The 21,012-nt window shown below is 47.9% G+C and overlaps 1 protein-coding gene across 3 annotated transcripts in view; it reads left to right on the top strand.

Annotated features, from left to right (window-relative positions):
- ERI3 (ERI1 exoribonuclease family member 3) overlaps positions 1–21,012 on the top strand; it is a 143,924-nt gene that overhangs the window by 14,248 nt on the left and 108,664 nt on the right. The window contains exons 3-4 of one of the 3 annotated variants that reach the window (XM_004699483.2): positions 477–754; positions 18,201–18,317. In XM_004699483.2, the coding sequence (XP_004699540.1) occupies positions 477–754; positions 18,201–18,317 (395 nt within the window). The remainder of the gene's footprint in view (positions 1–476; positions 755–18,200; positions 18,318–21,012) is intronic. The other 2 variants (XM_045291988.1, XM_045291989.1) reach the window with 2 other exon arrangements.

The following is a 21,012-nucleotide window of genomic DNA, read 5'->3' on the forward strand; positions in this document are numbered from 1 at the left end:
GGCAAATGGCTCCTCACAAAGCCAAGGGCATTTTCTGTGGCCAGTCTCAGTGACTCAGCTCCCAGGATTGATTATCAAAGTGGGTCACCTCATGTTATGCTTGACACTTAACCGTTGCCACCTGAGAAGTGGCCACAGAATTTCCCCCTCTCATCCCTTTGAGAGGTGAAGGCCAGTTGAATGTTTGGAGAATGATCTGGGAGCCATAATAATGCAGCAGGTGCCAGGATTAGGGTCTTGAACTTCAGTCATGATCCTGTGGTTCATAAAAGGGGGGGCCCAGAGAGGGGCAGTGCTTCAAGTTGTACGATTGCTCCTGAAGACTGTGTGGACAGGGCCACCGTGGGAGGGAGTAACCCAGGCTCTCTTGTTTTGTTTTTTTTTGGTTGTTGTTGTTATTTGTTTCTTTTTTTGTATATGTGTATGTTTTTTGTTTTGTTTTGTTTTTGTTTGTTTTTTAACTTTCCTCCCCTAAGTTTTAGATACTTCTGGATGTTCAATGCTAGCACCTTTACAGACTGGAGCAGCTCGATTTTCTTCATATTTACTTTCAAGAGCAAGAAAAGTGCTGGGCTCCCACTTATTTCCTCCCTGTGGTGTTCCGGAGTTCTGCTCCATATCCACCAGAAAGCTGGCGGCCCACGGCTTTGGCGCATCCATGGCAGCAATGGTGCCCTTCCCTCCCCAGAGGTATCACTACTTTTTAGTGCTGGACTTTGAGGCCACGTGCGACAAGCCACAGATCCACCCTCAGGTAACTGCTGCATCGGTGATGGAGAAAAGGTGGGGTGGGCAAGGAGGGAGGGAGGGTGACCTTGTTCCTTGGAACCCGGAGGAGCGTCCTCAGTTCGTCCTCGCCGGTGGCTGCTTGCCTGCAGGCTCTGCCTAGGCAGCGGGACTTGTTCAGGCGCACTAGGGGGAGGTAGACCTGAGAAGTGGTCTCTCGGGAAAATTGAGTGTATTTTTTTCTCCTGTCTTAGCTTTTGCTGTCAAAATATTTTCTTCTCATCCTTCCTCTCTCTCTTTCCCTCCCCTTCTTTCTTTGCTACGGCTGCTTTAAAAAAATTAGTTACATGGTAGCCAGCTCCAAGATGATGACCCTGATGAGCTCTACCTCCTGGCATTTATACCCCGTAGTGCCCTTCCGTAACGAGCCGGAACTAGTCCCACATCGGCAATAGAGTCTAGTGGAAGAGGCAGTGCTGCCTCTGAGGTTAAGTGATAAAAGGCCTTGCAGTCCACCTTGCTGGGGAAGCCAGTCACCAGGCTGTGAGCACACTCAAGGTCGCTCCCCACTCCCCCCCATGGAAAGACACATGTGTACAGGAGCTAAGCTTGTTTCCTCTTGCCAAACAATGCGGGGGGTGGTGGGGTGGTGTCTGGGGCCGATGCAGCAGTGCACTGTAGCACAGGGACCTTGAGGATGCCTGAACTCTGGGTCCTTAGCTTGTCCCACTGGTTCTGGGTTGGCAGGTTGGGTAACTTTGGGAGACTTAGACATGTTGCTCTCAGGGTAGCTTTCAACTGACAATAAGCAGAAGGAGATGAAGAGGGCACCTGCACCAGCCATTGAGAGGCAGGGAGTGGGGCTTGATCAAAGATACAATGGACTCATTTCTCAATGTTAGTCTTTTTCCAGAAAGGGCTCTGTCTTTATCGAATTATAGTTTATTTTACATAAAGTAGACATTCCAACTCATTTACCTTCCTCCTGCCCTTGCCCCTGCCAGTCTTTTCTGTGCCCCCCCTCCCCACACTCCAAATCTAGAGAGTCTCTTGGCACGGTGGCTGTGCCTGAGTTATGGGACTGTTGGTTGTGCAGATTCTCCCATGTTATCTCCCGACTGATGTGCGGCCTGCACTTGCTGAGTAAGCCCCAGTGGGACCTGAATCTAAATTCCTGTTGCATCTGATTCACTCCTCTTTTGAACACTCACGATCGTTTGGCACGTGCCTTCTGGCATTAATACTTTCTGCCTCCTGGTGCATGCTTGTGTATGTTTTCTTATCTTTTCAGTTAGATTCTAAGCTCAGATAATTATGTCAGTCTGTTCTCTTCTCTTGTTCTGCCAGAGGGTCCTGGTATTGTTGCTGAGGCTTCAGTCTCTATTTCGTCTGCCGGTTAATGTCACCTTTCAACTCTCCTTCAAGGGCATTGGGTTTTGTTTTGTTTACTTGTTTCCTGTTTGCAGTGCTTAAGACATAATGCAGAACAGATTTAAATTCACTTGGATCACCAACTTCCTGCCTAGATCTAGACACCAAGGCCCTCTAGACTCAGGCTGTGGTAGGGTTTCATGCTGTTTACCAAGATCTGGGCCTGATTAAAGATTATTTCCAGAATCAATGAACCCTGATGATGTGATTCCAAGGGCACTTAAGGAATTGGCTGCCCTGGTTCATTATTAACAAAGCATTAGCTGTTGCTTTCGAGGACTCGGGGAGAAGCATTTGCTGTCTTGCTTATCTTTAAAAGGGAATACGAATGATCTTGGAAATTGTAGACCCGTTAGTTTACTGTGATTCCCGAGAAGATACTTGACCTGATCGTCAGATAATCAATCAGCAAACAGCTAGAAGAGCGCAGGGTACTGAGTAATAACTTACATGGGCTTGTGAAGAAGAGCAAATCCTGTCAGATCAATCTAACTTCTTGCTGTGACATAGTGATGGATTTGAGTGGATCTAGGCCAAGTGATAAATGTAATGCATCTCGACTTCATTAGGTCTCCACAATGCTGTGAGCAACAGGTAGGAAGGTGAGTTTGGGGCTAGACACCTCTTGGTCCACCCTCAGGACTGAGATTGGCAGATCAAGCACAACTTGAGAGACTTATTGTTTGTGGCAACTGAAAAATTCTTCCTCCTCCTCCTCCTTTGTTTTTTGGGCTTTTCTTCTTCTTTGTCTTCCTCCAAAGCTTGTAGATATAAGGGTCCTGGTAGAATTCAGAGATAGCTTGAAAGATAGAGTGGAGCGGTCATCAGTTGCAGATAGGATAGTATCCTGCAGAGATCCTGAGAGGTCAGATCCTCATTGGAGCCTCTCTGAGTTTAGCGTTGCTGGTCAAGAAGGGAAGAAAGAAACAAGCAAGACATTGGGAACGTTCAGAATAAGAGAAACGCCTTTTGAGGCACATAAAGAGGACTTGGAGATAAATTAGTGACTGGTCTCTTGTCCAGATGAGATAAAGTCATCCTGTGGAAAGTAGTTGTTGCAAAGCAGGATGACAATAACTTGCTTTGCATTTTACCAAGGACAAAAAAAGAAATGAAGTAAAATTGAAGCAGAAAAACTTGGGATTTGGGGTGGCATGAACGTATGTACGGAAGAGACATTAAGAGGGGTCAAGGAGGGTTTGCAGGCTAGGTCAGCCTTCCCGCCTGTCTTCAGAAAGGCTCGATGGCCCTCTGCTCGTGGAGATTGATCAGTGGGAGGTCTCCATGCGGGGGTGGGTTTGGAATTGTGAATTAGAATGGTCCCAGTTTCCCACCCTCCCACAGGCTTTGCGCTGTGCTCCTTGGGTTCTTATGGGAGATGTGTCCTAACTCCTTTTTCGTGTGGGGCAGAAGCCAGTTTCAGGGCCAGGCCTCTCCAGAGGCTCGGCGTGGGGCTCATGTTCTCTCATCTGTCTCTGGTTTTCAGGAGTCCCTGAGTCAGCTTACTGGGGCTATCCTAAAGGAATGCCATCATGAAAGACTTAACAGGTGTAGCTCTGTTGTACTTGGGTGAGTAACAATATTGGTTATAAACAGGGTAAAACATCTGGTATTTTCCATTTGTCATCATTTTTGCTGTTTATTTTTGCACTTTGTTCAGCTAGGTGAAACTGGAGTGGTGTGTTTGCCAGTAATAGGCTTTTGTGTTCTGGTTTTTACACTTATTTGATTTTTTTGCATGTTTCAATTCAGATTCATGCGGTAGGTGTTGGTTGAACTTTCAATGAGACTCTTTTTCATTGGAAAACATTTTTCACTTAAATGTTAATTTAGATGGTTTAATGTTTTTAGGGCTTTAGATTTGAGGAATGGGATTCCTTTTGTCCTTTGGGAATTGCTCCCTAATGTAGAAGTAGATCTCATCTGGTCTAGGAGAACTTGGCTTCTCTGTCCTCGCCAACAGGAGTTTATGTTGCTCATTTTGGTGTGGATGTGCTTGGAATGATGGTTGTTGTGACCCTGAGGCACAGGGAGCAGCCTGAAAGCTTTGGTGGGATCTTTAATTGAGCATCTTTAACCTTGGGGCAAGTTCTCTCTCCACCTCAGTGTTCAGAAGAGACCACAGCAAATGTAAGTGAGGAAAATGAGGTACAGGCCACAGCGTGTGAGGAGGAGGACATGACCTCGGGCCGGCTGGGAGGGCCCGGGAGGGGGTGGCCCAGCTCTCCCCATCTGGGAGGCTGATGGCCCGCCGGCTGCCTCCCTCTCTCCCTCCCTCCCTCCGTCCTTCCCTGGGTTGTCAGGGGCCGTCCATCAGGCTCCTGGGGATAGTCTTTTCTTCGCTGCTTGGCCGCAGCCCTGCCGCTGCCTTCCTTCTCATCTGTCTTCAAGTTCCCATCATTTTGGAGAAAAATGACCTTCGGGGTTGAGATTTTCTAGTGTCTGGTCTTTGTCCATAGGGGACCCCTCATCCCCACCCCTTTTAGGAAACCTGCGAAGAGACCCCATCTGCATTTGCAGTTAGAGTAAAGGCGTTTCTCTGTTATAGAAAGTTGTCCAGATGCAGTTATTTTTGTAGGGTGGGGTGGAGAGAGCATTGATGGCCGCAGAAGAGAAGGAATTATGTAGGAAGGAGGCATGTGAAGGGCTTCTGCATCATTAGCTTTGATACATCATTATCAGGCTTTTGTGAGAGGGACATTTTTTTAAAGTTTATGGAAAATTGGTCAGATCCCTACTAATCAAACCATATCAATCCTCTTCCCCGCTGGCCCTCACACCCAGGATATTTTGCTCTTTGCTCTGTATTCAGCTCTCTTGCCTCTGTCTGTGCTTGGTTCCTGCCATCTTCCATTGGAAGGTCCCGTAGTCCCCAAGTGGCTAGGAAGGCATTTCCTTAGGGAAAGAACCCACCCCTTTCTCCCCATCTGTTTGTCCTGGTTGCAGCCCCTCCAAGTGGGCGGTGCTGGGCTGGGCCCCTGAGCAGAGGCGCCCAGCTGCTTGGTGGGCGGGCTGGTGGGCGGGGGTCCCGCTGCCTGTGGCCCCAGTCAGCCTGCACTGTTCTTCTGTATATACAGGCTTAGGCGCTGATGCTATTCTTCTAAACTAGGAAATGAAATGCAAAACCGACGTTAATGTAACATTATGGTTGAGATTAAATGCACCAAAATCAGGAAATTCAAAGTTATGCTTCCCTCAGCAACTATAACTCAGCCTCATCTGGCGTGTGTAGTATTTTGTGTTAGTGCGGATGGTGTTATATGTTAAGACATTAAAGTTAACACCACAAGCAGAGCACAAAGTGCTTGAGGGGCTGAGTTATGATGACTGTGTGAGCTCTAAGTGTGCTTGCACAGGCACCCGGCTCCTGAAATGATTTTTCCTCTGCCCATCAGGCCAATTATGGCCCTTTTTCTTGGTTCTATCTCTGGCTTAACACATCTCTTCTTCCAGGGTCACTATAAATGAATCTCTCTATTGGTGGCCCGTGATGGCAGTGGGAATGGGCAGCCCAAGAGGCCCCTTTGTCTCTTGGTCTCTGCCTCCATAAATGCTGCTTCCCCACCCCCTAACCTCCTAGGCAGCTGTTCCCTGGTGGTCCCTCATAGGGATGGGCCTCCCCCAACGCTCTCTATGACTCCTCACTAGTGTTCCCTGAATGGGAACAAGCCTTTGCTGTGTCCAAGTCTTGGCCCTGTTGTAGCGTCCTCTGAGAGCCGAAGGCCCTCCTTTATCTGGAGCAGACATAGCAATGTAGAAGTAAAATATACATCCTGGGGAGTGGAGCACTGATGCACGGGGGTGCTGCCTCGTGTGTTTGGCCTCGCAGAGGCAGGATGGGAGTGGGTTTATTTGCTCTGTGCAGACTGCTTCTCTACCTTCCCCAGGGTTTCCGCCTTTGAGTTGCCGTGGTATGTAAAGCTATGGAGTGGCCTGGGAGTGGGGCCAGGAACTTTCCTTGGGGAGCATTGGGTCAGTGGTAACAAAATCACCACATAATTTAGTGCAAATCTCGAGGCAACTCCCCTAGCCTCTTCTTACTGCTGATGGCCTCTCCACGGCTGAGACAGCTGTTACAATGCAGACTTGGTGAGACCCAGGGCTAAGGTTGGTGGTGGGAAGAGCTCTAAAGAATGGGGCCATTGATAAATGGTGAATGACATCAGAGATTGTAAAATAGCAGTGACACCCAGAGTTGCCTTTTAAAGTTCTCATTGGACATGACAAAGCCGACCTAAGTCAGCAAAGGAATGAGGAGGATCTTATTGTAGCAACCTTGGAGCCAATGAAAGGACACCCTTTCTACTCACTTGATAGCGCTTAAGCCCCACAGCCACTCAGCTTACATTTATGTGATGCGTTTTCAACTCTAGCTCTGAAAGTAGAGCCATAGCTCAGCCTAAGAGCTGAGAGGAACGTCTTCCGGGCTCTGCACCCGCAGCATGACCAGGCAGGATCAGGCCAACGGGCTTCGTGTACTGAAGGCTGCCATAAGCAAAGCCCCATTAGGTGTTTGGACAGCTGGACAGGAGGTGGAGTTGCGTAGACTCTGAAGGGAGAAACAACCCTCAGGGAAGCATTTGCTCTGAAGAGGTAGGTGCTGCCTTGGGATGGGCCGCTTTCCTGGTTCTGACCTTGCACAGAGTTGGCCAGAGGGGGACCTTGAAGGGCCTTGAGCAGCAAAGTCTGTCCGTTACAGTGGCTCTAGCTCTGTGCTGTGGTCAGTGCGTAGTTCTGGAAAGGCCATCCACGCCCAGGACTGCTCTGAGGGCTAAGTGCTGGCAGAAGCTCTTATTTCAAGATGCAGAGGTTGCTGTGAGAAAGGGAGTGTGCGAGCCCACAGTGAGAAAGAGGGCAAAGTTGGCGAGTCATAAAAGAAAGTCTGGACGTACTGCTGAGTGAAGAGAGAAAACAGAAGTGTTGCAAGCGCAATACACAGTTTGGAGACAGGGAAAGGTAGCTAAAGAGATGTGAGGTCATTGGTGAGGAGGCCGTTGCATGGTCGGACGAGAGGTGGATGTTGGTGGGTTGGACTGAGGTGGCGATGGGAAAGATGGAGAGAAGTTATGTGTTTCGACCCTTTAGTATGTCGAAAAGTGGAAAAGAAACCTGGAGACCCAGACTCTTAAATAGTTTAAAGCTCCTCTGGACACTAATGGGGAGTCAGGTGTGCTAAGAGCTCGGACACGCTCCCAACTTGTGTGTGTAATCGGAGCTCCTCGAGCAGTGTCCAGCCATGCTGATTGGGTCATTTGGACAGATGGAAAGTGCTTTTCTGGAGCGCTGAGAAAGTAATTTGGTGAACCACTCTGAGAATAGTTGATGCTCTGGTCTCAAAAGAACTCTGAAAGGAAACAGAGATTGGCTGGACAAAGAAACCTCTTTCTCTCCTTTCCTCTTTCTCTCCTTTAGTAACTTCCTCCCTCCTCCTCCCACTCTCCATTTTTATTTTGGACAATGAAACCTTTTGCTGTTTCCCTGATAGAGCAGTGCCAACTTCTTCTGTAACGTTTTAGGATGTGATGTGTGAGATTTTTCCCCCTAGCTCTTGGCAACAGGGAGGATGAGATGTCAGATGGCAAGAGCCAGGGATGGTTGACAGAGGGCTTGCTCTTGGAGCTTAGAAGTGGCCTGAGTAAGGGCTGAGCCCACTCAGAGAGGAGCTGAGAATCTGGGGCTCCGATCCTCACGTGTGAGTAAGGAGTTCATCACCCAGGTGCCCGTGACTACATGTTTGCCATTCAGAGTGTGTTCTGAGAAGTTGTGGCATCTGCATCAGCTGAGAGTTTATTCGAGATGCAGAGTATCATCAGATTCCACTTGAGACCTACGTAGACTGCAGACTACCAGGCCCCACTCCAGACCTAAGTATGAAGTTTGAGAACCACTGCTCTGTTGTAGACCAGTGGTTCTCAAACTTTGGCGAGCCCCTGAAACACTTACAGAGCTTGTTCAAACACAGATTGCTGGGCTCTTGTCCTTAGGCTTTCTGATTTAGAAAGCCTGGGATGGAGCCCAATAATGTGCCTTTCTAGCAAGTTTCTGGTTGATGTGGATGCGGCTTGTCCATACTTGAGAACGACAGAGCACCTTCGCTTTCTCATCTGTAAAACGAGGGGTTGTGAAATCTCTTCTCGCCTTACAGAGATGTGGGGGTCAAGTGAGCCCATGGGTGTGAAGAGTGTTCCCTGCATAAAGGACAGGATGGGAGAGTGCTGCTTGCTTCCTGGTCAGTGATTTTTAAAACATTACTCTCAGGCCAGAACAACTGGTTCCCTGTCCGGGCTTCTGGCTGTGCGTTAGGGGCAGGACGGGCACTCTGTGAGCCAACCCGTAGCGATGCAGCTCTTCTGTGAGAAGAACAGCAGTCCTTGAAACTGTGGGCGGGACCACCGAGCACGGCTTCCTGAAGTCCACTCAGCCTCTCTGGTGCTAGACCAGACCCGCTGTGTCTGCCAGGTCCTGTTTCGATCACCGATTGCTCACTGCAAACTGAAAGGGAAGGTCAGAAGGTACGGCTGCTAGGGTTCCGCTTCCTACATGCACGGGTTTACTCGAAACAGCTCCTTTAAACATGCTCCTGGCATCAGAGGCTGGCGCAACTCGGAACCGAATGTCACCATGAGGTGCCTTTAAAACAAAATGTTTTTGAGGTTAGGACTAAGATAAAATTTTTAACAAAACTCAAATGAACACCTTCCCAAAATCCCTGAAGCTTTCTAACAAGTTTACAGGAACGCTGCCCCACATAAAACAACAGTTTTCTGATGGATCAGACATTTTAAGTAAGGTCAGAGACTAAGGGGCGACCATCTCCTTTGATGAATGAAGAAACTGGCTGGTGTCCACACTGGTGGGAGAAATCCATAGACTTACCATTGATGTGATAGCTGCTGAAGTTGGGATCTCACACAGCTCATCATTCTCTGTATTAAGTAACACATCTTGCACAAGGATCAGCTAACTCTGAAAGTTGATCTTTCTATCAATCTTTGGAGCAAGACTGAAGCTAATGAAGATGATTTTATGAAGTGAATCGTAGCCAAGGTTGAGATCCAGACAGCATGGTCCAATCAGAGCAGTAGCTTCCAAAGGGATCCATCTACTGGACCAATGAAATTCAAGACACAGGGCAGCTGAGAATGTTAAGGTGTCTGTTTTTGAGGATTCCCAAGGGGCAATCTTCACAGATTTCTCAAAGGACACAGGAAGGGTCACGGGGGCTTATTATGAAGAAGTGTGTTAATGGAAACTGCCGTGGTGAGAAAAGGGCCAGATAGCGGGCTGGAGGAATTTTCTGCCACCACAGTGCTCATCCTTGAAGGTAGCATGGCTGTCCAATGAGAGGAGCTTCCTGGAAAACCTTGCCCTATCCGCTTTTCCCCCCAAACTCAAAGATTATTTGAAATGAACATGCATCGAGTCTCTCGAGGACGCCAAAGTGATTGTTTGAACATGTAAATCAAAGAGTCCCAAAAGGTGGAGGAAGTATTGAGAAACAATATCTTCACATTTTTGTAGTTTAGTTTAATACACGTTTCATTTCTATGATTTTCTAGCAGTACTGTTTGATTTACCCTCGTATTGTATCTGTAGTACAGTATCTGAATTGATGGGGAGCATGGTCTTTGTCTAACCAAGCCTCTGATTCATATCCCAACAAGCCAGATGTCTGATAATTCCTCACCTTTTAGGGTGACTGGAGTCCTGGTGGTGTAGTGGTTACGTGCTGGGCTGTGATTTGAAAGATCAGCAGTTCAAAACCACCAGCTGCTCTGCAAGCGAAAGATGGGGTTTTCTATTCCCATAAAGAGTTACGGTCTTCTCAGAAACCCACGGGGAGTTCCGCCCGGTCCTGTAGGGTCGCCGTCAGTCAGCATCGTCTGTGATGGCAGTGAATTTGGTTTTGTTGGGTGATTGAGCACCAGGCTTTGGAGCCATGTGGACTCTACCCCTCTGAAGTGAGGGGAGCCGAGGCGCATGTGCCCTCCTGAGCACAGTGTGGCATGGTGGCTAGGAGCATGGGTGCCACCACGGGGCTCTCTGGATCGGAGCCCTTTCTCTAGCACCTCCTAGCTTTGTGACCTTGGAGAAGCCACGTATTGTCTCTACGACTCAGTTGCCTTATTGGTAAAATGGGGTTAACAATAGTACCGAACTCATAGGGCTGTCGGAAGAACAAGATGAATCAGTATGTCTAAGAGCTTGGCCTATAATAGCTGTCTGTGCCAGCTCTCTATAGGTAGCCCAGCGTTAGTAGTAATCATACCAGTGGCCTTGTTGTGAGCTGTTGGGTTGTGCCAGGTGACTGGGAGGCACCTCCTGCTTCTCCAGGGAGCGTAGACAGAGCCCAGACTTCCTGTCAACATGGTGGATGGAGGTGGGCAGGGCACTCCCCAGAGAGGTTTTCTTTCCTCCCCAGGAATGGTATGTTGGTTTTGGCACCCTTCCCCTTTCATGCCCTCTCCCTTTGCTGCCTTCAGGGAGACCTTCACCCACTCTGAGATTTGTTCAAATTAACTTCATGACAAATACACGTGTATAGGTAGCTACAAAGAAATCTTGTGGTTGTTTGCTGCCCTGAAGGGGTCTGCTTCACCAGACCACTAATATCTGAAGTTACTTGTAATTGAGCATGTAAATGCTGTACCGCGCATTGTGCCAGTCAGCCATGGCATTGGGGGCCCTCTGGGGCATGCACACTCCTTGGTGAGGGCAGGGTTGCTGGGACTTCTGGACCCTTCATTTACTGGCATTGAGGGTTATTGTTTCACTTCTGATTTCAGGAAAGGGGAATTACAATTCACTCGGCACCTCCTTTCCCCAGTACCCTAAATAAAGAATAGCGATGTCTGTTGTCAGCCCCCCTTCTACATTTTAATTGCTTTGGGGTCTATGAGGATGGGCTGGAGGGGGCATGTAGGTGAAAAATCAGCCTTTTAAAGCTCTGATTTTTACCCTTCCTTGTCGTGAGACTTGGAGCATCCGCGCTCATCTGTCAAAGTGTAAATCAGCAATTAAAACCCAAACAGCCAAATGCCAAAGATGACCCGAAGCACAAAGCAACTGACAAACAAGTCCGGACAAATCGACGGGTAATTTATAAGCTTTGCCCTAAAATCTAATTATTTGGCAATTCGAATTTGCAGCCAGCCAGGGCTCGGCAATAAATTTAACCCGCCATAAATTATTTAGGAGCAGGCTGTGGTGTAAATCAAAACCACGAGTGTTTGTTTAAGAAATAAGCTCCTTGTGCATAAAATGTCTGTTGTTGTTTTGTTTTTTTTCTTTCTCCAAGGAAGAAGCTGTTAGACAAACTATGCCCCATTTCCCACTGTATTCCTCGCCTTTCCCATCCAACTTCCACCTTTTCTCTGTGGCCAGGATCCCCTGAGAAATGGTCCATATTTGGGTAAAACCCAGGTGTTTGCCCACTACTGCTTTTTCTCTCGAGTGTAATGCTGCTTTGGCGTTGTAACAAACCTTCCTTTCTGGGCAGGGACCTGCCCACACTTTTTGTAATCTTCCTCAGAGGGTGGAGGGAAGGGTAGACAGATTAGAATTGTCCCAGCAATTCAATTTGGACTCAGCACAACGCCAGCTGACGGAGTAGAGCTGCCCCTGCTGGGTTTTCTTGGCTGTGATCTTTACGGAAGCAGATCTCTTGGTCTTTCTTCTAAGAAACCTGGTGGGGGGTTTGAACCACCAACTTCCCAGTTCGTAGCTGAGCGCTTCCCTAGCAGTGTGCACCCCCCTGGGTCCTTAGGTGAGTTGTTAGTGTCTGTAAGTCACTGCCAGATCCTTCCTAGGTTGAGAGGTGAAAGCTGTGGCCAGTCACCTGTTCATTCTGCCCTTACTTCACACAGGATCACAGAAACATCAGCCCAGGCACCTGTGCTTCAGAAAAAGCTCTGTAGAATGCTACCCTTTAAGCTCTGTCCCATTGTTAAGAAATACCAACCATCTAATCCAAGTCCCTTGTGTTTAAAATCCTTTTGTCGTTCTCCTAATCTTTAAATATAATCTTATCACTGCAGACACTTAAGTTGAAAGGGAGTTTGAATACCCTGAAAACCACCTACACATTTATTTCTTGTAAGCAACGGATTGTGGGTGTGAAGTTTAATTTGAAATGCTGGTACAGTTTTGCCCTCAAGTTTATCAAGGGAATCACGAGTGTTCCTAGTTGAGCCATTAGAAAGCCACCGGTTCAAAACCCCTGCTCCCAACTCACTTAAAAAGGTAAAAGGACATTCATTCGGTGCCTTTCTTTTATCTTTCTGTCTTCCCTCTGCTAGAAGGAAACAAGATTGACAGCATTTTATTGAGGGAGACATCAGGTAAATAGATTTGGAACCATAGATCCCTTGGAAAAAATCCAAGCATTGAAGCTATTGTTCTTAGTTGTCAAGCTGTGGTCAGTTCCCATCAGGCATCCACAGGCCCGCATTTTAGGTTCATGATACCCTGCCTGTGGACAACCTCAAAGTGCAGGTGTTTTTTGAGGGGTAGACGGACCAGCTGTTTTAGCTCTGAGAGTGGTGCCCAGGGAAAACCTCAGTCACTGGTAAACTGCGGCATTTGTGGTTTGTAGCAGCTGAGGCGCTCTGGTGGTGCACTGGTGAAGTGGTCGGTTGCTAACTGAAAAGTGTGGTGATTTGAACTTGCCCGGTGGATTCAGGGGGGAAAGGCCTGGCGATCTGCTTCCATAAAGATTACCGCCTAGAAAACCCTAAGGGGGCACCCCATTCTGTGCTGTCTCATGGGGACACTGAGTTGGAATGGACGACTGTGGGGCACCCAGGGATAATCGAAGCAGCAGTTGAGGAAGGGTGCGAGAGCACACAGAAATGGGAGGCAGTGGATCTCTAGGTTTAAATCCTGGCGCTGCCGCTTACCGTTTACTCACTCAGTCACCGGAAGTAGATCGCCGAGGTAGGGGGCGCTGTGAAGAGCTCTGGGGAAGCAGAGTATCCTGTTATGACCCATTCTTACCTGTAATCACGGAAGTTGAGAGAGTTAAGGACCGGAGTTAAGTGCTGCGGTTGCAAACTGAAGACCGCTCTGCCTGCCCTCCCTGAGCTCATCGCCTAGTGCCACCTGAAGTTCTATGGCCGCAGTGGAGGCTTTCAGTAGCAGGCTTCTAGGACTTCCTGTCTGGACATTCCACATCCGCCATGGCTATAATTTGAGAGCAGCCTCTTTATAGGAGTTAGTAGTAAACTGAGATCCCTAAAGGTTAGCTTTCGGACTTTCTTGATCGACTCTTCAGATTTTTAAATTTTAGTCCATTCTGGCCCTTACTGGCATTGTGACCCTTAGCAAGGGACAGCCTCGACCCGGTTTCCTCGGAGGCCACCCCGACCCATGGTGACCCCACACGTATCAGAGTGGACCTGCCCTGTCTGTAGGGTTTTCAAGGGCCGATGTTTGGGAACTAGATGACCAGGCCTTTCTGGGTTACAAGCTGGTCTGCAAACCTCAAAGCCAGCAGTTCAAAACCACCAGCTGTTCTTCAGGTGAAAGGCTTTCTGCCCCATGAAGACTGAAGCTTCCGAAACCCACCAGGGCGGTGCTATTCTGCCCCTCAGGGTGCCGGCGATTCGAATTTGACTCCATGACAATGAGTTTGGTCTGTTTCGAATGTCTTCCAAAGAGGTTGTGAACTTCTCTTCCCTTGGTTTATTTGTAAACTGGAGGTAATGATGAGCCCTACCTCATGAAGTGCGAGGAGGATTAAGTGTGATCACTTCCATTCGGCATGTATCGCATTGTGTGTCACATGTAGCTAATAGATGGAAGGATGAAAGTCATGGTGATGTTGGTGATGATGATGTGACTTATCTCCCTGAATTAATAAGGATGATAAGAAAGCAGGTGAAAGCAGGCTATAAATAGAAAACATAGCACTTTGTTTATCATCACCTCCACTCACTAGTCTGTGTACCTCTTGAGCGCATAGACGACATCTCATCTCTAAATCCCACGCTCACCCCCGGACAATGCCCTGCATGGACTCAGTGCTCAGGTAGTTTAACTGAATGCAGATGGCTTACAAAGGTAAGGAATCGTGAAACTAGTCTGAGCGGGGAAGGGGGAAAGAGCTGGTAAATACAGACTCTCCTTTCCTGCAACTCTTACACAGGCACTCGCTTGTCCCTAAACACACAAGCATACTTCATCGTGGGGGGCGGTGGGAGGGATGGTGATGATGAAGTTGTTAGGGGAGGGCTGAGGGGCAGGAATAATCGTGTTATCTGAGCCACTGGTTCTAAAAGCTGGCACTTGGACATGTCTTCACAATCCTTGAGTTGGAATTGATGCCGTCAATCTGTTGCCTCTGATCTTTATCAGCTGAAAGCTGTTCAAGTGTTTGGCATGCCCAGGTGTATTGGGTGCAAAGTTGTGCCACCTTGGTACAGATTGGGACACCTTTCCTCTACTTGGCTGGACAACGTGAGAAGATAAGAAGTATTAAAACTGAGATCCTTTCTGCCCTGACGCCCTCGCCAAACGGGTTTCTATCAGGAGCTCCTCTGTTAAGCCTTGAGTGGCTCAACTGAAGGGTGCATGTGCCAGTGTGGGAAGTCCACGTTACTACTGCTGCTGCTGCTGCTGCTGGACACGTTCCCCTTCTGGGTCTGGGGGAGAAGTCCTGGCGAGTGGTCCAGCAATGTCGGGAAAGGAGGTCTGTGGCAGGGCCAATCTGGTGTGTCCTGGGCCCAGGGGTCCTGACCCCCAGGCATTTGTTTTGGTGTCTGTCTCCCCCTGCTTTTTACAAATGGAGTTGAGGCTGCCTTGTTCGCTTAGATGGGCTTCCATTCCCAGTGGGTGAGGTAGCAGCAGCAGGGAAGCTTGAGTATGGAGCTGCAGGAGCAAAGTCAGGGACCAGGTTTTCAGGGAATCTGTTCGGAGTACTGGCTCTGTGCTGGGCAGAGCAGGATCCGAAGCGCTTACTATTTTATAATAAATACTAATGAAATTCCAGATCTATAACAGCATTTCAGATAACTAAAACAAACCATGTGCTTGTAAAAAAGTGGAAAGAGATCAACTTTAAGCCATAAATTCTTGGTAATAGAGGAGGGTTTTTCTATTTATGTTTGATAGATCTTTTTGTTTCCAGAGGAATGTCAACTCCTAATTTCATAATGGATCATGGGCTTAAGAAAATTGAATTTAATAAAAGCCAAAGATGAATGGTATCCTTAAAGGTCCCAACACTTGTCTTTATTAGCAGGACAAACTGCAGGTCTCCAAACACTGCTTCTCTCCAAATGAAAGTTTAAATGAAAAGTACAGTTGTGTCGCAGGTTAAATTTCATTGTGGGCCCAGCTAACATTGTTAGTGAGGAGCTGGCTGTGTTTGTTTCCGTAGACAACAGGGCAGCCAAACTCACCCGGCTAAGGAGTCTCCTCTGTGGGGAAGTGTTTCTCTACCTTGAGTAGGGATGGAAGGAGGTGGACGAGCCTAGGTTAAGCAAGTTTGGTGTGACGGTGGCTACGTGCTGTTGCATTAGTCCCGGTTTATCATGACCCCATGGAGCGGCTTCTGAAAGCTTGTGGATCGGTCCATTTTCCTGAGAACTTTTTGAAGCCTCCTTGTATGTACAACAGAACACGGCACAGTCTCGCACCCTCCTCACAGTGGTTTCTGTGTTGGAAGCCACTACTGTGGCCTGTACGTTCTTCCTCTTTTGAATTGACCCTCTCTTGACCAAGCATGATGTCCTTCTTCAGGGACTGGTCCCTCCTAATAACGTGCCCAACGAACCACGTACAAGGAAACCTCGCCAGCCTCGCTTCTAAGGACATCTGGCTGTTCTTCAGGGAGCCTATGACGTGTGTGACGTTTCTTCGCCCGCACCACGATTCAAAGGCATCCATTTCCCTTTGGTCTTCCCTAGTCCGAGGAGGGGATTGAAAATCACATGGCTTAGGTCAGGCACATCTTCGGTTTCAAAGTGCCATCTTTGTTTCTGACCCTTTAAAGAGGCCTTTTGCAGCAGATTCGTCCAATGCGATACGTCATTTGATTTCTTGGATGCTACTTCCATGAGCATTGATTGTGAATTCAAACAAAATAAAATCTTTGATAACTTATTTTCTCTTTGTTCATGATGCTGCTTGTTGTAAGGGTGTGTGTGTGTGTTTTGAGGTGTAATCCACATCAAAGGCTGCAGTTTTTTATTTTCATTATTAAGTGCTGCAAATCTCTTCACTTTCAACAAGCAAGGTTGTGTCATCTGCATGTCTCAATTTTTGGAAATCCTGGACATCGGTTTTTCAGGGCACCAACATGTATTTTGTGTGTGCACCTGCATCATTTTTCTCGGTGGTTCAGTTCATATCCCCGCCCCCCCCCGCCCCTACTATTTGAACTCCTTTGCAGACAATGAGAGGCCTTGGGAATCGGGACCTGAGCGCCCACCTCCCTTCACATTGGGAGGAGAGCTAAAGCTGCAGCAGCCTGGGCCGCCTCTCCATCGCCTACTGCCTCAGCTCTAGAGCCTCTCTGCCTTTCCCGGGGACTCCTGTCAGCTTCTCTATCTGTGGGGATCAGCCCAGGATGACCAGACAGGCATAACCTTTGGATTTCTCCGGTGTGAAACCTGACTGCTTGGATTTGGCCTTCAGTCTTGCGGTGCTGTGGTGTGGTGGATTGAAATAGATGTTTTCAGCCCAATCCCTGTAGTAGGGAGTCTGCTTTCAGGGTGGAGACCTGGCTGCCCTGGGGTTGTCAAGGAGATTGGCTATCTCTCCTCTGTCTTCTCTCCCATTCACTTCCGAAATGCAGTCAGGTGTCATCAGGTGCTGCTGTCGTCCCAGGGGAGAACCACTTTGCCTTGATTTGGTGGCATTGTCAAGGTCCTCTCCGAGGCAGAGACTGGGCGACCAATGCCGCGAGAGCTGACAGTAGGGGCCACACGGTGAGCAAAGCCCCTTCTCTCTGCAGTGGAGGCCTTTTCTACATGCTAATTTCACTTGGAGGGTTTTGCTTTTATTTATTTTTTTATTATTTCCTATTTGTCTCTTCCAGATGTTTTCAGGGCAGTTTTTTGTGTGTTGTAAACTAATTCCATTCATGTTTTAAAAATTTATGAAAGCGCTAATAAAAATGTCAAAGTGGTAAAAATGTTAGCTTTTCCTCTGCTTTGATTAAATTTTGCAAACTGTTTTTGAATATTAAAAAGCCATAATTTTTTTTATTCTCTCGCCTTGCTTCCCCTCTTCTCTCTGGTGCGCGTGTGCTCTCTCCTGCCCTCTCCCCCCCTCTGGCGCGCTCCTCCCTTCCCAGGAGCGATGTATGCGGCGTGCTGCACAGCCAGCGTTCTGCAAGCCTGTTTGCACACCAGGACCTTGGTGCTGTGCATCTCTATTAAATAACGGAGACAAATTAATCTTAGAGACACCAAACAAATTGTCACTCCTCCTCTTTCTCTTCCATTACGTTCCAGTGGACTGGGAAGGGCTGGCTAAGCGATTGGAGGGGGAGGCGGGTGGGGGGTTGTACTGCTTGGAAGAAAAGTGGGAGGCACTAGCTTCTATTACTCTTATTCTGTTTTCTCTTTAGTATTCCCTTTAGCTTTATTTTTTTTGTTTATCTTTTTTTCAAATATAAACTAATGAAGAAGCCCACCAACTCTGTTTAAACTTAATAGGAAAGAATCCATGTGTTGATCTGATGGCTAGGTGTCTACATGGCTGGAGATGTAGGCTTCTTTCTGGATAGGGACCACCTGGGCAAGGGGAAGGGGGCCTGGTTTTAGGGGCTCAGGTGAGAGAACCAAATGGGGAAATGGGGGCAGATTGTGCTACTGCCTTCCTTTCCATTTCCAGAGGAAATAGGGGGCCGGTGGTGACATTAGCAATGTGAGGGTCAGGATGGTAACTGAGCTGGTACCATCTCACTCAGTCTTGAGTTTGACCTGGCAGGAGCCAGTGAGCACAAGAGTCTCCTCTCAATCTTGCCTCTGAAATATTCATTGAAATGGTTGATTAAAATAACTTATTCTTCCTGTTTTATGTTTTTGCTGCTCTAGGAAATCATTGAGTTCCCCATCTTGAAGCTAAATGGTCGGACCATGGAGATTGAATCTACCTTCCACATGTATGTCCAGCCCGAAGTCCATCCACAGCTTACCCCCTTCTGTACGGAGGTAAGGGCCTGGAAGGTGGGAAGCAAGGGTTGCTGAGAAGGACCGTTTGGATCATTGTTGTTCTGTACAGACTGCTTAGGGAAAGCTTAAGTATTAGCAGTGGTTAAGGCCAGTGCACACTGAGCCCAATAGATGGCTTTAGATGAAGTTTGCCATTCCACTCGGGCCTCTGCGGTCATTGTGGACCCAGGCAAGGAAGTGGCACACTCTGTTCTGACTTCCCCAACATTTTCCCATCCTGAGCCTTCCAGGTGACTGGGAACTTGTAGTCCAGGAGAAGGGTGGTGCTTCTGAGGCTCAGGCGCTTTCCAATGCCATTTCCCCTAGGGCCCATTGGCATCCATTTCCCAAGACGTGGAAATCGCAGCTACTTGGAGGGAGGGGTTCTCATGTTCAGGCATTCTTTCTTTGGTAAAGTCACCTGCCCTTTTGCAAAATGGCACAGTGTTAACCATAGGTTGAGTTTGTGGGAAGCCTGTGGGTTGAATTGATCTTATCCACCAGGTGAGTATTGGCTCCATTTTGCACATTGCTTACATTTTAATAGATCATTTGATGCCTGTTGGAGGCTGAAAGGAGCCCCTTGATCGTTCTGACTCCAGAACCAATGCAGAGAAGCCGTCTGTAGCTGTGCCCCTCTGTGCTGCACCTTGTTTTATGTACTTTAATGGTCAGCAGGCTGTGGTGGAATCTCAGGTCAGGAAGGTGTAGTCGTAGAGGTGATGGGAAGACATTAGTATTTCTGGAAGAGTTTGCAGTTAGAGTACACTTGAGATTTTGTGCCTTCATATATCTACCTTATCATTATGAATGGAGTAGGGGGAAAGTAGTTCTTGAGTAATCCCAAAACAATTTTGATGGGGATGAAGTTACAGAAGGGCCTCTCTGATCCTCTTGGGTTCTGAGGCTATTAGCATAGGCATGAGGTCTTAAAGATTCTACCTGAACTTGATGTGAGAGAGGCCTTTGTTGCAGGCATCTCTGTACCAACGACATCACTTATAAGCCAGATGTCTAGGCTCCTCAGCCTATTCTTGGTCCAACTAATGGTGTTGGGGCTTTTGCTCTCTATTTGGTCTACTGGGATCCCCCTGCCCCACTTTCCCTTGCAAATTACCTATACCACCAGGGGGCGCTAATCTGACTTTCTTGCACCTTCTGAAAAATCACTTAAATGGTGATTTAAACGGGAGATGAAAATAATAACAATTTATAACTTATCAAGGAGTCATCAGGGAGAGGAGAAAAAGAGAAGCCTGATAGAAAGTAAAGACACAACAGAAAGTAAATGTCTAGAAAAGAATGATGGCAACATATGTACAAATATACTTGCTAAAATTGATGTATGGATTGTTATAAGAGTTGTAAGAGTCCCCAATAAAATTATCTTTTAATAAAATAAATGGTGGCTAAAAAAAACAAACCCTTCCTTATAGGAAACGAAGAGGAGCCCCTGGTGGTATAGGGCTGACTTGTTGGGCTGCAATCCTAATGGTTGGAGGTTTGAAACCAGCAGCAGCTCTTCAGGAGAAAGACTGGGCTTTCTGCTTCTGTAAACAGTTCCAGACTTGGAAACCCACAGGGTCGCTGTGAGTCAGCACTGACTCGATGGCAGTGAGTCTGGGGAGAGGAGACCTTCCTAGCCAGTCACCTGACCCTTGCACTGGCCTGGAATGATGTCACTTTGTCCTTCTCTTTCTCTCTGTGTGTGACTACCCCTGGAAGCTGTCAAACGAGCCCTGGGAGGCTGGTCTGTCTGGCATAGGATAGGCAGACCGAGATTGTGGGAAGATGGCTACCTGTTGAGGAATGGTAAGAAGTCCTGCTGTCTGTGTTGGACCAGATGCTTGAGAATATATGGACAGAGAGGGTTCTTTTTTAAATAGTAGTACTGCTGTTGCCACGTGTGTGTGGGGGGGTGGTCAAGAGGGGGTCCAATGAGCGGGAGTGTGAGAATATGCTGTAAACTATTCTTTTCAGAAAGTTTTACCCAAGTGCATACAAATTGGGGGTGGATAGTAGGTGTGGTGGTACTGGGATCCTTGTTTTGAAGCCCTGTTCTGCCAGCGAATGTGCGATTGTGCTGCAGGTACTCAGTCTACCACTTTGCCTCAGCTTCCAGAGCTCCAGGCTCTCCCTGCTCTGGTGCTGCTTGCTTCTCCAGACTTATCTCCCTGCCTCACAAAGCTAGCCTTTGTATGCGTTGGCTCTCTGCTGGTCTCTGCCCCGTAATTCATTCCTGCTTCTCCTCCGGGACTCTCCTCAGGGAGCCTTCCTGATCCTCTCCCAAACACAGCAGGGATCAGATATTTGGTAATTTATTGATCTGTCTCCTCACTAGACTGTGAGTTCCTTGAGGGCAGGCACACGACATCTGACCTGTCTCAGTTGCATCATTAGGATTTGGTATCAAATAACCACTTACTACGCATTCCTTAAATGATTAAATATTGTCAAGAAATTCTTCAGCCACATCCCACCCTCTTCAAGATGCAGCTATACGGCTGACCTGCTTTTTCAAACAAGGGAAGTCTTCTCGGACAACAGAGCCCTGGGGGCAGAGTGGGGTACACACCGAGCTGCCAGCCACCAGCTCAGGGGCTCAGCTCCTCCAGCCTGTCTGAGGAAGCCAGCTGAGGCGCTCTGCTCTCAAAAAGGTGGTTCCCTGCCCTAGAGCATTGCTGTATTAGTCTAG

This window comes from Echinops telfairi, unplaced genomic scaffold, assembly GCF_000313985.2.
Source record: "Echinops telfairi isolate 266 unplaced genomic scaffold, ASM31398v2 ScPeMD7_443;HRSCAF=831, whole genome shotgun sequence".
Taxonomy (NCBI): domain Eukaryota; kingdom Metazoa; phylum Chordata; class Mammalia; order Afrosoricida; family Tenrecidae; genus Echinops; species Echinops telfairi.